The following is a 17,863-nucleotide window of genomic DNA, read 5'->3' as shown; positions in this document are numbered from 1 at the left end:
GTAATTATTATATATGTGTCACGTAATATCGCCCATTCCAATATAATGAATCTCTAATGAATTCTAATGCAAATTGTCTTGCTGCCAATGTATTGTAAATAAATTGTATTATATTTTTGGCGGCCGATTGTTACCGTTTTCTTTTACATATATAAATGTTTATATTAATTTGTTAAGAAACGTTATTATTACGTACTCGATCAATCAATTTATGAGCATATAAAACATATAATATAATATAATATTTTTCAGAAATGAAAGTGATAAATTTAAGTATACCATATATATTATTCAATTTCTGAAATAGAATCTGAAAGCTTTAGTGAGTATTTTGGCTTACATTTTAATGTGTATTTTCTATATTTTAATAAAGAATGAGCAACATATTTTTAAAATCAAATGTAAGATTTTTGCATATTATCTTGTTTGATAATATTCATGTCACAGATAAATAATTTTATAAAAAAACGCAGTGTAAGTGTGTATAAAAGAAATTTGTAATAAGCAAATTACACTGCATCTTTTATTATAACTTCCTTTATTGTTCGCTAATTAGTTGACATTAATTCTTTAATATAATAATAAATATCTCCAGTATATAGCTCTCTTATAATATTCATTCACACAAATGCTTAATTTGATTACCTCTTTTCACTCATTACCATTATTCGACGAGTAGATGACTTTTCTGATAAGCACGGCAGCTGATTTGTCGGATGATGCGTTATTCGAGTGTGGATTTTTTTACAAGTTTAATAACAATTGTGATTTTTCATTAAAACTTAAGAATTGACAAAACATTTTCAATAAGTAAAAGCAGGATTGTATGGAAAAGAATCGACATTGATATATGAATAATAGTTGAGACGAAATCTGAAGATATCTATATTAGAAACGAGGAGGAAATTCTACGATAATTTATTCAAATTCGATATACGCGATATTTGAATATAAATATGATTATACGGATATCGATTGTTTCTCAATCGCATGATGCAATTTCTCGTTGTTGCTTCAGATGCGGTGTTGAACCGAGCTTTTTGTCTATATTGTTTATGCATTGAGAGGCAAAAAATGGGAATGGAAAGGGGAGTAATGCATTCTGAATAAGCTCCGATTAAGCTCACCGTAGTTCAGTTTTGCTGTGCATATACGGGTTACACACAAAGTTGAATGTCGCTGACACTACTTGACTAGAATTCAGCAAAATTTTCTCTCTCTCTCTCTCTTGTGCAGTAAAAACTATCGCTATCGAGGTATCTTGTTCCCGAAACGTGGCAATTCCTGCGATTGTATGTGAGCTAAGATTAAGATTACAACGTCACGCATCAGTAAGAAATTGAGCCGCGAGTTCTGCGTCGATTGAGATAATACAATATTTGCATTCTCAAAAATTGAAGAGCAAATTTTCAAGGTAAATCAGATCTTGGAAGTGATCTGTCGTTTTAAATCCGATATTTTTTTGAAAATTGATTCGATACTAGAATTTTGGGACGCTCCGAAAATAAAGCCTCGATACTGAGATGAGATAAAAATATTTCCAATACGCCGAAGAAAATAATTTCTAATTTCGCTATGTTTACCTGATTCGACGTCTATTCGTGTACAGGATGCTCCAGATGTCCAGTATATCCTTTATATCCGCGAATAACGAATCTCAGCTTATCCGAATTCAAAGTATATTAGAGCATAAATAAATTCTCAACACAAAATACTTCATTTCGTTTCTTTCTAATAGATCGCATCGAAATAGATTCTCTAGAAAAATTCTGCGGGCGCTCGCGCGTCTCTCCCTGAGAGAAATCCTGTCAGTTCCCATTCTGGAATATTCTACGTAAAGGATGGCTTCTCCATCCTCGTTGAGAATCGTCGTAGAGTTTATTAAGTGTTCTTGCCATAAGTGCTCTGCCGTGTGATGGTCTGCGTGGTACACGGGCTGTCCTGGACGGAGCTCAATCGGACGACAGAGCTGTGTGGTAAATTGGTGCTTAAGCCGTTTTCGTGACGATTCGTATGATCGCCGCTGGTATACATCATCGCCAGGGCGCCGCTACGACCCTTAGCACCCTTGCAACGCAACAGCTCGCGCATACCTTTGCGAAAATTGCGCGACAAGAAAGCATATAGCAGCGGATTCAGACAGGAATTCATATACGAGATGAGGAAGGTCGAGACAGTCAGCAGAGTGCTGAAATCCGATGTGCGATCGTAGTTTGAGCCCCAATGCCGCCAGACGATACGCACTTGCTGGGGCAGGTTGCATATGGCGAACATCATCACTACGGCGATCAACATTCTGTAAAATAGCGGCGAGATTGATCGAGTTGGAAAGAAACGCCGCTTTTTCATGAATGAGAGGCATGTCGGAAATGCCTTTAGTACATATTAATCGCTGAACAGATAACAATTAATAAAAATACCCTATCGGTTTATCCACATTTATAGATTATAATAAATCACTCATATCCAGAAACTTTTTCGAAGCGATTGAGAGACATAAAATTGAAAAAAAACGCGATTCTTATTAAATGAATAAATGAACAATTATTTTTTATCTCATTAATCTTTGCACATTTTAATCTAGCATAGATCGATCTAGTATAGATCGATTATTCTAACATATTATTCTAATTCGACATCGTAAATCTCAATAATTTAGAATTGCTTCGGTAATCTTGAAAAAATTATGAGTCTAATTGCAAATTATATTAAAGAAAGAAATAACACTGCAATAATCGTTTTTTCTGTACTTTAGTTATACCGCCAAAATATCAATCATGCAAGCATATCTTGCGCGTTTTTCCACTTTTTCACATATAATATATATATATATATGTATATGTAAAAAGTTTTTTAATCTTTATAAAAATTTATTGAAATAGCATTAAATATTGATAGCAATTAAACGCGTTCATAAACAACCTTTCTTTATTTGATTAATTATGTTTCATTACGATTTCATACTCGCTAAAGCGAATATATTCTTTGAACGGGATCACTCGAAGGAATATTATTTTCAGCGAGATGGGAAGGGAAGACACCGCGTTGCAATTTACCGAAAATGTAGAATGAAAATGTCTTGCCTGATAACACCGCGTCTCGCCCTCAGAATGTTTCTACTGGACGTGTGAACGTGATGGATCTTGCCGTTTCTACTTCTAGCGACCAGACCAGGTCCTTCAAGAGCGGCACTGCTTCTCCAGAGACCGACAGCGATTCTCGTATACAAGCAGCACATGAGGAAAAGCGGCAGAAGATAGAGAAAGACGAGGTTCACCACATCCAGAACGTTCTTGTTGTGCTTCTTGATATTAGCTATGCAAATAATGTCCACGTCGCCGGTGTTCAATCGATTGCTGATAGTTTCGACGTAGAAAAATCTGGGCGAGGCGTACACAGCCGCTAGAATCCACACTACGCCTATCACTATTCTGAGACGACTCCTGGTAAGCATGGACCGACACTTAATAGGATGAACGATAGCCAAGTAACGCTCGGTGCACACCACCACAAGGATCAGTATGCTGGCGGTGTAGGAGAGCGCGTGCACAAACATGTACACCTTGCAGAGAAGGTCACCCAGTTGCCAGCTGTTCATTAGATAATTGGTGAGCGTTTGATAAACGCAGAATATGCCTACGCAAAAATCAGCCACCGCCAGATTCGCCAGGAAGAAATTCGTGATGCTACGCAATCGTCGGGAGAACGTCACGACAAAGATTACCATCAAGTTACCTGAAACACAAAAATATCGAGATTTTATTACTTTTAATCATTATAATAAATTTTTTTTATAAAGGTGAAGAAGAGATCATAATAATATATTTTATTTTAACCAAAACAATTTTTTATTTTTTTTTATTTTTTATTGAACTGTGTTATCTTGGATTATCTTACAAAAAAGATATTGCTTATTCGAGCTTATTCTTTTTGCGTCAGCGGTATTTCGGTTAACAATAAATATGATTTATGATCAAAGATCCAATAAATCCTTACCATTTTATCGCGATAAATCTGGATCACTTTAGACGCTTTCGTAGGCGGAGAATACTACCGACAAATAGCAAGTTGTTCTTTGGGAACGTGCTAAAGCCGATATTAATTTAATTTACGAGACTAATTAAGAAGCCAATTTCTTAAATGATACCGCGTTACTTTATTTTTACTTTATTCTCTCTCGATACATTTATTGGAAAATAAAATAGAAAAAGCGCATCAGTATCGAAATATGAAACAAAAAGATTTAAGCTTTTTCGAGTAATTGTTATATAAACTGTTATATAAACAAAGCCTAACAAATCGTATAATATTGTTGCCTTGCTAACAGCTTGATAACTTCATTTAGAAAAAAAAAAGTTAAAATAAAAAAAATCGAAACGAGAGAGTTTTTAATGTAATTTTTGATTTCAAATATTAGCCATTATCGTAAACCTGTAGTTTTGTATAAACAAGGGACACAATATTAATCGATAAATTGGATTAACTCAAGATTAAGATATAATGGAATTTTCTTTAAAATAATTCATTAGTGTGGTTTGTAATTTCAGCACTTGAATAACTCTTTGCTAATGGATCATTAAGTAATTACTACACATAATCACATACGATATAATTATATTATATCTAATATCGCTAAGCGAAAAATTTTTCCATGCATCCATGTAGATACTTTTATGGAATAAAATTATATAATAATTAATTTTATTGATAGATTTCTCGATTCTTTCACGCAATGTGAAATATGCATATCGAATATACGTGATGCGTAAAAAGGGGATTATGTAGCTTTAACATTAAATATCTTGGTAATTATATCTTTAAATTTAAATTTTCTGCTAAAATACTGCTGAAAGAACTATATATCTGGAATTGATAAAAGATTAAATTTTATTTAAATTTATTCATTTTTATTATATATTAATTTCCTATGAAAAAGAATTGTCAAGATTATTACAAATAAAAAATTTCAAAATAATTTTTATTTCTTAAAATAATCAATTATTAATTGTAATACATTTTTTTTATTTGCAATGTAAATAAATGCAAAAAGATTTATATATATATATATAATTCATTTTCTAAAAAACACGGATTAATAAATCTAATGAAAGCAAAGCTCAAGAGTAAAAGCGATAGACAAATCTTTCGCACAAATCTAATAAATAATGGTATGTCAAATCAAGATTTGGCAATAATATATCTTTATCTTCGTTGTTCCGCGAAATATAATTTATACATTATCATATTTTTTATTGAATATGAAAAAATGTTACCTACCTTCACTTTCCTCATTTCATGATTCGTAATATTATCGAAGAATAATAATGGCAATTTGGCAATTCTAGTTTAAATTTCCTGCGGTCTTATAATTCATTATAGAGATACAAATAAACACGGTCGATCCAAGTGAAAAGTTTCGGTAATCTCTAAGTTGAAAATTATATACCGGATGTGAAACGAAAGGAACTTTTCTCTCTCTCTCTCTCTCTCAATCGCGTTTTAATCCGTCTTATTTTTCTCTGAAGATTTTCTCGTAAGATTCTGAAGGATGAAACGATGAGCTATCGGATAGATCGAGGTCTGACGGATGGTCGAAGGATTTAAGTTGTTGGCTGTTGGACAATTGGCAGCGGGAGATTTAACGAATTTTTACGAGTTCCTCGACCGTAAATCGACGCACGAAATTCGCATCCCACGTTCACGACAATGCCGATCGATTTTGCCGATAACGAGCCATTTGTATCCAAACATTTTAATCTTAAATCCATGCCAAATTTATAGTCGTTTTATTGTAGCAGCTTGGATTTTGGTACATGTCGATACCGTGAAAATATAGCAATCGATGTCACTCCAAACTCGAGGACAAAAATACAAACATTTGACAATGTGTGGTGGTTTTTCTTTCATACTTATATTTTTTATTAATATTACTCGAAAAAAAAAGATGAGATTCAATAAACTCTCTTAGGAAAATATTCAGTTTATATAGAAAATATTTGCTCGAATGTAAAAAAATGCAAACATTTGAGGATTTTTACGAAAGAAATGTTAATACTTATTAATTAGCGTTAATAATTTTTAAATGACTGGAAATTAGTGTGAAATGAAATCTCAAATTTATAGCATGATTTATAGCATGATTAGCAATCGTTTCATTCGTAAAATAGTTAACAAAATATTTTCATTTAACTGAACTTTATATTTGCAAAATTTTAATCACGTACTTGGCTGCCAAGATATTTAATATAGATATTATAAAAGATTCGAAAGTGACAATCAGTTTTGATATTCTTCGAGATTTACGACATTTTAACTTTAAATCGTTATACAGGACAATTGCGAATTGCTTCGTATATCGAGACGCCGTTGCAAACTGAGAATCAAGCTAAGGTCAGATTTCATGAAGTCTTATTTCGCACACCCTCAGGCTATCTAATACAAGCTGGGTACCATCTGGAATTTTCGACACACGAAGGTAAGGAGAAATTCCCATTTCTACGATTAAACATTATCGACGTATTCCAGAATCCGAAGGAAGAGGCGATCCTTCCCGAGCGTGTCCGCCGTAAATAATGGCCGATGATAAAAAAAAAAAAACCGGTAAAATAGATTTTCTGAATTATCGCATTAAAGAGAGAATGGAACAAAAGAAATGAAGAGGAGAGAACAGGAGCAAGAATCGCCGCATCCCTTCCTCACCGTGAGTCTGAAAATTAAAGCACGCTTCGTAGATGGCAGAGGCGTGGTGCTTGTGTCTCTCTTAACAGCGTGTCCAGAATCATCGGTGCATCGTCACGTCTCCGAAAAATTTACGGATCAATAGGTAGGTAAAATTAATTACGCGAGGGGCTGAGAAATTTGTTTTTCGAGTAGTATGGCTTCCTTTGCGAAGAAACTAGGGAAAATAGCGTATTCGGGAATGAATCTTTAAATATGTGTCCACGCACCATCCTTTCAATATATTTAAATGTCATATTTGTCTCTAAGTTAAAAACAAAAGGAGAAAATATATATGTATAATCAATCAAAAAATTCGATTTAAAAAATCAGTTTTAATATCTAATATTTATATTGTCATATTAATCCCGAAAATTGAGAATATATAATAAAATAAATCCTGAAACAAAAATTTTTAGTCGGCGCAAAAAATTGCCGAAAATGATTATTTGAAAATTATTAATCCATAACAAATTCATGTTATAAATAAATAAATTATTAGAGAAAATATAGTCATCGTATCGCTTTTTTGAATTAATGATGCGATACATTAAGGATGATGCATATAGGAGACAGAAACAATAAGACGTTATAGACTCAATATAAAAGGCATTACGTGCCTTAAGCGGCACGTTTTCCCGTAATATGTACTTGTCGGCGATATTCCCGCTTTGGACAGGGTCGACTGGCCGACTATCAGAAATAAGGACCTGAGTTGAAATCGCAAGTCGGCGTCGCAAGGGAAATTAATCGACCTCGAAGTATGCTCAAGCTACGAAGAGAGGCGCCAATTTAGGGCTGATATTATGCGGGTCTGAAAGGGGTTGTTTGGGTAGGTCCGTGCGTGAAATTCTAATCGCCAAGCGAGTCAAAACATTATTCGGTTTCGCCAGCGATATGGATAATCCAATGATAATCCCAAAATAAAGAAATTTTTCTCGAGAGATAGAGAAAATATATATGTATAGAAAGTTCATTAGACGGGATTCAAGAATATAACATCATATTTTTTTAAATAAATTTCCATGTGTAAAACTGATTCAAATCATCAATACTCATATCTTTTCTTTACAGTTTTTTTTTTTTAATTTTCGGCGTTAAACATCTTAGCAATTAAGATTCAAATTAAAGTTGTATTAAAATAATGACGATTTATAACGTAAAGAACAAAAAAGCCTGATCGTTTTTAACATTCTAAATTTAATATTAACACCTCGTACAATATAAAATGAGAAAGTCACGTTATTTGTCGGAAAAAAATTTGAAAGACTAACACAGATGCAGCTTTTATGAACAGTTAATCGCATATACGACTTAAAGTTGTGGCATGAGAAACAAACATGAGATCATATTAAGCAGAAAATAATTCGTGTTTAATTGAGAGTTATTAAATCTATAGATTATTTTTGATCTATTATCGAATTGCGATTAATTCTTTGCCACTTTAAGATCTTTCGTTTGAAATGACTGCTTTATAAGTTGAACTTTAGTTTTCTGTTTCAGTTTCGGTGGGTATGTACACGAATGCAACTACGCTTTTCACTTTTTGATGAATTTTTTCAATCAATGCTGTGCTTTTGATAACAATGGATGAAACATATTTACATCACTTACGCTCATTTTATTTTTTCCATTCAATTGTACGATAAAACTGAATTAAATTTTCAATGAAATAAACAAATTCGCGTTAGGTCCTAATGCGAGTCTGTTTGATATCATATCCGATGCATGTTTAAATTAATACTTTAAGTGAATTCACAATGGGGGAATAACGTCTACTAACAACGAGACTTACAGACCACGAATATTCACTTACTATCAAACAAAGTTCCTTCAATTTATCTACCGATGAAGAGAAAAGTTTAATTGAATTTGTTCTTTCGAGAAGATAATGAGCAATAAACGATAATTAGAAAAAGATTGAATGTATTGTAAAATTATTGCAGAGAATATTTTAGTTTTATCATAATTAAATTTATTTATTAAAAAATCAAATCTTGTGTCAATTTCAGATTCAAAAACGACCACATTTTTCATAAAAAAATAAATTTTTTCTCATCAATTAATATGAATAATTTTCATGAAAAAAGAACTGATCACTTACCGAGACATATTCATATTTTTATTTAATAAATTAATATAGAGTATTTTTAATTAAATAAAAATATATCACTAAGAAATTAAAATGGTTTTCTTATGAAAAACAATTTAAATTGCCCTGGTCATTAAGAGTAAAAAAAAAAAAAAAAAAAAAAAAATATGTCATAATTCGAGATACGCGGTAAAAAATCATAAATTTTTTATTATCACAAAGACGGTATTTCAACGCACGCGGAATTTCGCAAAAAGTATTTTCTTATCGTATTTTACGCCGAGACTCTTACTTTACGCCGTTCCGGTGATTCTTTCCACCACGTCGACATGCACGTACGCAATTTCGGCCTGTGTGGAAAAGCTTTGAGCATCCTTCTGTTCGATAACGCGATTTCCTGTCTCGTGCTCTCTTAATATCACAATGCGAGAAATTTATTCGCGTATCTCCGCGAACATACGCTACAGCTGTTGATACAATCTGCAAAAATCTTAAGAAGAAGAATCTCGTAACGCAAAATGTGAATCTTTTTAGAAGAAAATTTTAAATTGAAGTAATCGATAAGAAATATAATATAGTCCATTGTTTTATTTTTCCTTATATTATTAATTATAAAATAATTGTACTTTATTCTCCATAAGAGCTTTATGGATAAACTTTTATATAAGAAAATATAAGATCGCTTTCAACGTAAATCTTTCTCAACTTATCGGCCGTAAGATTCTGACAAACGCTATTTTAATCCCACTTTCTATCTCGCTTATTGTATTCGTTAGAAAATTTCGGTAGGAGACGAACAAATATTCTATATCGCCGTCATTTATTTTCAGAACCATAATATAAGTAGAAAGATAACACTCCTGTATACCAAGAATGTAAAATTATTTGCAATGCGTTGTAATGAATTATGCAAATACATTGAAGCGCAAATGCACGAATCTAAATTGCATTTGCATAAGACGTATATTATTACTAACGTTTGCATAGAAGCCTTGTGCCTGTATATCATTATGCAATCTTAATTGTTTCATGCTGAATGTGCTCTGATTATTACACAAGAGTACCTTTGCGTTACGTTTAATATTTACGATATCAGTTTTATAAATTATATTATTGTATAATTGTCATTAAATAATAATTAATGTTAATAAAGATATTTTAAGCTTAACAAACTCATATGTATCGAGTCGTTTTTTCTTAGGAAAAGACGTTGAAGATAATTGTTTATTAAGTCTGGTATTGATATTGTCTTGGATTAATGTGGAAATTGTTACGAGAAAAGAAATGTTACGAAATAATTCGGCGGATTATCCAAAGGAATAAGTTGTATTTTTATCTTTTCGTTTTTCGTCAACGACAATACATGTCAATTTTTTTAATTCGCAAAACAGAGCGCGCAATATTTAAACTTTTATTTATGTATAGATCATTATAAATTGGCATTTTGTAAATAACTATAAAAATTAATACCATAAAGAAGCTTTGACTTTTGTATGTCTTTTAATATTATGTATGTGACGTTGTGAAATTCATTTATCAAGACATATGTACATATATCGCAAAAAATTCATCGCCAATTGGATATTACAGAATAATAATCATTGCATTTAATAATCTATGTGCAAAAATATACTTATAATTTTTCATAATTAATCTGCAGATTGTTGTTAAATTTTGTTATAAAAATTCATATAATCGAAATCTTTTATTATTGTTTATTCTCAATGATAAATTGTAAAATAACTTAAGCCTATCGTTTTATTAAAAGGTATCACAAATATCGAGAGACAAAAGAGCGCTTATCTGTTGCGAGAAACGAAGTCGAAAACCAATCGTCAATTTATCACCTTCGCCTTTTCGATTCTTCTTTAAGAATATAACTCGTTTTTATAGTTACCCATTTATTTCCTCTTATTAAAAATTCGCACAATTATCTATTTTCGCTATTTTCTTTTCAAACTGCTAATATAATTATTATTTCTCGGGTTATACACTTCAATGTTTTCTCTTACTAATGTGAAACAATCGACTGAATTAAAAATTTTTTCGCATTCTCCTAATCTGAGATTTATCTCGGTTTCCTTCTCTTTTGTCTAACGATGAACACGATCTGTCAGTTGATTCGTCCGAGCAGATCCGTTCTCTCGCTACATATTCTCTATTGTGAATTACAGTTTGGTGCTCCATTCGGTAGAATATCATTAACACAATCCTGGACAGACACTGGAGAATACAAACGTCCTCTTTGTTTAAATAGAACATTCTTGATAGCTTCTTGATAGCTTTTGGATCCTTCGACACTCATCTACCGACAATAATCGCGTCTCGTTAATTCGATTTGTATTAACTTGGATGCCAATAACAGGCTAATAAGAAAAGACGACGATGTTAATTGCCGCAAGTCTGCATCGATAATTAATTGTTATATACGAATCTGTTAGATTATACATAAAATTTAAACTGTAAAAATGATTTGTCTAAACTAAATTATTAAATAGTAACACAATTAATATTTTCTAAATTTCTATTATGTTCTTGTCAAAGTCAAAATAAAATTCTATGTTTTCTTTCTAAAAAGAAAGCCATTACTTTGTCATTTGAAACTTATTTAATCATTTATTTCGCATGCAAATTAACACAGTTGTCCGAACAGTGTATAATATATGTTATTGCAAAATAATTTTCTATTACTCCTTCTCCTTTTTCTTTTATTAATAACAAATTTGCACAAAATGTACAAGTAGACTCATATCAGACGTTAATGCTTTATCGACAGCAATATTTTGACAATTTCATAATTTTACTACCGAAAAAAGAACGAAAGAAATTTTGCATCAGATTGAAATGAGTATTTCATTTTAATTGTCACTTTTGGAAAACTCGATTTTTGTGATTGCATTTATCATCATTGGATTACTGCATCACGCAATATTAGATTGCATGTTGTGATTCATTAATTATGCAATTACATTACGCGTTAACTCTTTTGCTGTCAACTCGTTTGATAGCAAATTATACATTTTTTATTTTCATCGAGAAATCATAGTAATATTTATTGCAGAAAAATAAGCTCGCCGCTCTTTTCACATATATATCATAATAAATATTTATAGAAAAGTTGTGGAAAGTTATGAAAAGTTCTTTTTAGTATATTGAAATATGAATCAAAAGATGAAAGTGTAAAATAATTAGAATTACATATCCGTTAAACAAGACGGATATACGACGCGAGAGTATCAAGTAGACGACTGGGTTAGTCTCTGTTAAGACTAATCAAATGTTAAGATTTATGTAAATTTAAGCTATCCCCTTAGTAAGCTCCCTCTATAGCAGCCTAGTCAATTGCTTTCATGCATCTACACACATATCGCGATTTTCTTAGAATTGGAGGATTTGTACTCGTCACACACAAACGTCTTGGGAGCTTTAAACGACTGTCTGATCTTAATGAAGAAAAGTCATGAAAAGCAAAGACGTGAAATGATAATCTTGAGTGACGTAATTTAGTAGCAACACGGCAACATTAATCAAGTTAATAAGATAAGTTCTTAATATAATCCTATACTTATACCTTCTATGAGAGAATCTATTTAACTATCATTAGAATAAGCTTACTCTACAAGCAGATAAAGTTTACAAAATAATTACTTTTGCATCAGTCGACATATTAAATCGAGATTAAGATATTTAGCATGACGTATTAAAATTGTGACAAATAGATAAAAAAAAAAAAATAATAAACATTTAAAATTTATATGCATATACAATACTATAACAAGATAATCAATCCTTCTTTTTAATATAGGTTCTTTTATTAATCGATGTTATAAAAAGAAGTGACAATTCGTGAGAGATTTAATGTCTATTGTATCTGTCACTTTTTATTCACTCTTTAATGCTTTCGAATTTTTTATCTGACGACATTAATAAACTTTCTCTCGCAGTTTAACTTTTTATCTTTCACATCACCCCATCATTATGTCCAATCGATCACTCGATCACCTTCTTATTTTATTTACTTTCTACACAAAGAATAAGAAAGAAGGCGAAAGAAAAAAGATAAATAAAGAGGAAAAGAGAGAGAGAGAGAGAGAGAGAGAGAGAGAGAGAGAGAGAGAGAGAGAGAAATTTGGGAAAAGACGTGAAACTAGTTAGGAAAGATAAGGATTAATAAGGTTGATAGATAAATTTGGCTTAAGCTCTTTAAATCTATGAATGCGTACTGTCATTATAAATAATTCCAAAGCTATTTCATACAACTCGTAACATTTGTACAACTTTCAAATTAATTTAAATTTTGTATATATATTTTATATATATTTACATCTTGATTTAATTTAAGATTTTATTTTAATCTTTATTATTCTTATTACTATGCACATATATATTTATATATATAAATAATATTTGACATTTTTGATGAAACTATCTTTTTACTGGAACTATTTGCGGAATTTTTTTCTTCTGTCTTCTCTTCATTTTTGTTTTCTTTTTCTTTTGTACCAAGTGATTGAAATGCAAATCAATAAAAATATTTATTTGACGACTTATGGAAATTACTAGTTATTTGCGTCCCAACTACAAGTGAGTTGCAAATTTATTCACGAGTCGATAAACCGATATGTTAGAAAAGTTATATGTAAAAAAATATAAAAATTTATATAAAAACATGCAGAAAGGTATCATCCATCCAATTTGTGAAACGGAGAAATCATGAATATTAAAGGCGAAACAGGCTGAATTTAAAAAATTGAAAAATGCAATCTTTTAGGACAACAAGGTTTTATACGATAACTAAGTATGATAATGACATTTGCCTTTCGTTGACATTTTATTTTTTATGTTTAGAATGAAAGGAGTGACATAAAGAAACGAAACTTTTAAACTATTTAGAAGATTATTGGGGAGTAATTTTAAATTGTATTCATATCTTTTATAGCACATCATCTCTATATTTTCCTGTATCTACATTCTCCATCGCAAACAATGTAAACTTTTACTTAGTTACCTTTGTTAACAAAAAATGTGATTTCTTTAGATATCTTTAGCTTTTCTATAATTGTATATTGTATTATGACATTGTACAATATTATATATTATGTATATTATATCGTGTTGTATTCTCCCTCTTATTAATTTAAAATATCCAAATAAAAATTTAATTTTAATAGAATAAGGTAAAAATTGTGCCAATAAAAGTAAATTTGCATTCAAGTAGAATTGTATAAGGAAATTGATAAGTAATAAAAATACCGAAAGCGTTGAAGAAATTGACTCGTTTTTATAGATTTTTGAACACACACATACACTGAATCATTTAAAAATATCTTTTTATGACCGTATAAAATTATGCTTTAATTTCAGTAAAGGACAAACTGAATTTAGTAAGAAACTTATTAAAGTTACGCCGCCTTCTTTCGATAACATTTCAACTGTACCAATCACTCGTGTACGTGACATTAATTGAAAATCCTTTCCCATTTTACACGTACATCTGCCGCGGAGTGGGTTCTCGGGTGAAATTCGCCGGAGAAATCGGACAAATTTGCATAGTTCTATCGTAAAATCAATAAAACAGAAAAGGTTTACGGAGACAATATGAGGATAATTTAACTTCCATTGCTGTTCGAATCTGGGCACATAAATATGTATTGTAATTATTTAATCTGACAACCCATCTTTTCATTTTCCCCGTCCTCCCAAAAATTCTTAGCAAAAATCTTCTCAGCTTCAATCTGTTTTGTCTAGAAAATTGAGAATAATCAAATAATCGGTCATGAGAATTGTTACTAAAAATAACGGATTAAATAAATTTTCTAAAAAATCTGTTAAACATGGAAAAAACGTTTCTTTTAATGTAAGTAATTAAAAATTATTTAAATAATTTATTAATGATTATTCACTTTCTGCGTGATACTTTATTCTCACAATAAAGAGAAAATAAGAAAAAAAAAAATCGCAGAAATGAAAAAAGTTTCAGAAAAATATAACTTATATTGTTAGAGAAAAAAGCAGCACCGTCTTTCCTCGGAAGCGTGGTAGTTTCGCCATTCGTGTTTTCATTATCATTTGCATATTATGCGTAATAGTTTCTGTACACGCAATGTATAATAAAAAAGGCGTGTGCCGTGTGTATGTTTAACAGAAATAATATATTTTTTGAATTCTAGTATATAATATATGGTAAACTTTCCGTAAATTTTTGCGAGAATAAGAAAAAGAAAAAACTTTTTTAAATGTCAATAAAATTTGTCAATAGCAAATATTTTAAAAATTAACAAGATATTTACAGATAGTTGCAACAATTAAAATCTAAAAGTATTTTATTAGATTTGCTAAAATGAAAAAAGTATTGCTTTTTAAAAATTTCAAATACATATTTTCCTTTAGTTTCAGTTAAGACATCAAATATATAGACGTTAATATTTAATACCAATCAAACTCGATGCATTATTGAAGAAGTACTTTGAAACAAGCTACAGAAAAAAAACTTAGGTATTTTGTTTCTCGTTCAAACTTTGTTCATAATTGAAATAAGAGACGGAGTTAATAATATTTGAATTTGTTTTATGTTTCAAAGAACAATGTGAAAACTTTATCGTTAATAAAGGACTAACTAATTGTATTAACAAAATTAGATAGTATCAAAATTTTCATTAATAGTAGGCAAATGACAAAAATACAATATGTTATTAGCCATCTTGCATTTTTTATACATCATCGCAATTTATGTAGCATTTATTGACATTTAATTTAATTTTACGTTATTTTATCATCAAAATTCAGTCAGTATAATCTATAAACAATGTTAGGCAAAATTTATCGATCAAATTAACAATGACTGATAATAATTGTTAGATAATCGAATTAATGATTATAATTATTGGTTAAAAAAAAGTTTACGCGTGAGTAGTGTAATGAATGTTATCATTAAAAAAATAAACGAAAGAAAATATTGTATATATTCCACTATTAATTTCTTAGCAATATCTAGAGAAGAAACTGAAACATGTCTTCGACATTTTCGATGCCTATCTAATAAGTATCTCTTGTCCAATGAATCAACAATTTTTATCTTTGGCACGATGAGAATCTTCTTCGCCGATGCGATATTAGAGCGATGCATTAGTATAACGGTGACAAAATATCTTAAAAAAAAATTGATTTTTCAAAATTGATTTTTCTGTGTAAAAACTCTTGAATATTGTTAAATATTTTTTTTATATGTATATATCTTGGTATTTTTTCTTATTGATAAAATGATGTTTGTTTACTTAATGATTTATTTATTTCGTATATATTTAAAAAAGATAGAAAAGTTAATTTGGTTCTTTGAGATAATCATTAAAATAATTTTTTGGCCAACAGTTCTAATAATCTTGTTTGCATACGGAAAGAAATGGTACAGAACAATATCATTCCTATACTTTCCCCATGTTCTCAGAAACAAAGTCATCTTCTCCGCTTAGACCCTCTATTATTTATGAGGGTACTTTGGTACACATTTATATTAAGAACTCCAAGACATTGCTACTGTAATAGAATCGTTCTCTAGTTATTTAAATGATTTAGATTAGAAACATGAGTAAACATTGCAAAAATAAATATTGACAAATATAAAAAACATAAGAGTTACGCAATAATATTTACGATTATAATTTATATTCTCAATTTTCAGCATATATTATATTAACAACTGTATTTTATTATTGAATATATTCACACACACACACATCGAGCATTATGTATGTATTCTAATCTTATTAGGACATTTTTATACTATTTTTTTTAATTTTATTTTCTCTTTATAAGTTTTTGCTTTTTAATATATGGAACAAAATTTATTTTTCTTTCTGTTTCTCATTCTTTCGCTTTTTATTTTATTTATATTTTACGTAAAATATATATATCAAAACGTAAAAATATTCTGAAAAGAGGGAATATAAAAAAAAAATTTGTTAAAGTAACTGAGAAGATTAAATATCCCATATTCAAGCTGCGCAATCTATAGCAGAGATTCTGAAGCAATTGCGTGGTCAGCGGAATATGTCAGTGACACGTGACAGTTCTTCCAAGTCGCAGATATCTTAGCTGTCCCCCGGACTAAACGCATTTCTTTTTTTATTCGCTGAGTTTGGAGAGAATTTTTCTCCCGATCTCCCCCGCATTTTTGCGACATTATGAGGAACAAAAGAGACAACATCGTATCATCGTATGCAACCTATCTTACAGTCTGTCTCACAACGACGAATGTCATGAATGTTTCAGTAGACATTGGCCCGGAGCAAGGCACGCGTTCGCGCGAGTTAAATTGCTTCTTTCCAACGACCTCACTATTTGGGAATAATATATGAGCTAGCTCAAAATTTGCGTGTGTGTGTGTGCGTGCTTCTTCAAATCTACAACGTGGATCTGATTATTGCGTCACGTGATAAGCAGAGCTCGCATTTATGTGGCTTAGATGTGCGTTCTTTATTCGAATTGTTGAGCACACGAGATAATGTATATATCTCAAATATAACATATCAAGTGTAGTGTATCTTAAATATTCGGCGACTATAAATAACTATAATCGATAATGCGAAAAATGAAGAAAGCTCATTAGATACGAAGCTGATTAGATACGTTTAAAATACAGCACTGTGTTGAAATATTTTTGTAGAAAAAAAAAAAAAATAAATAAAGAAGAAGAACACGTATTACACACGTACACACATATACATGTATGTTGTAAAGATTTGATATTAGCGAAAATAAGAGAAGAGTCATAAATATTTAAATAAATATTTAAAATATATACGCTTTTTATTTTATTTATACGCTCCATTTCGTACGTAAAAAAATAATTTGTTATTTTAAGAGATAATTAATGTTAATTTTATTGCATTGTTTTAACGAGAAATTTTAATTTAACATTTGAATTTGTGCCAATAATGTAAACTGCACCTTTATTAATAATAAATTATAGCATTAACGTATGTCATAATTTTAATATTAAAAAAAAAATTATATCTAAAATTACATATGTGATATAATATACGTATATTATGTATT

General features: G+C 30.2%; 1 protein-coding gene across 4 annotated transcripts in view; it reads right to left on the bottom strand.

Annotated features, from left to right (window-relative positions):
- Positions 1 to 554: 554 nt before the first annotated feature.
- The window catches only part of LOC138936047 (trissin receptor-like), a 39,848-nt gene continuing 22,539 nt past the window's right edge, over positions 555 to 17,863 (bottom strand). For 3 of the 4 annotated variants that reach the window (XM_070301090.1, XM_070301091.1, XM_070301092.1), the window contains 2 exons: positions 3,084 to 3,735; positions 555 to 2,296 (listed from right to left, as the gene is read on the bottom strand). In XM_070301090.1, coding sequence (XP_070157191.1) covers positions 1,882 to 2,296; positions 3,084 to 3,735 — 1,067 coding nt within the window. In that variant the 3' untranslated portion in view covers positions 555 to 1,881. Of the gene's footprint in view, positions 2,297 to 3,083; positions 3,736 to 9,101; positions 9,300 to 17,863 lie in introns of all 4 variants that reach the window. The other variant, XM_070301093.1, reaches the window with a different exon arrangement.

The sequence above is a fragment of the Polyergus mexicanus genome, unplaced genomic scaffold (genome assembly GCF_030449975.1).
Source record: "Polyergus mexicanus isolate NDT 795.1 unplaced genomic scaffold, iyPolMexi1.0 SCAF_9, whole genome shotgun sequence".
NCBI lineage: Eukaryota > Metazoa > Arthropoda > Insecta > Hymenoptera > Formicidae > Polyergus > Polyergus mexicanus.
This window is presented reverse-complemented; position numbering and strand designations above follow the sequence as displayed.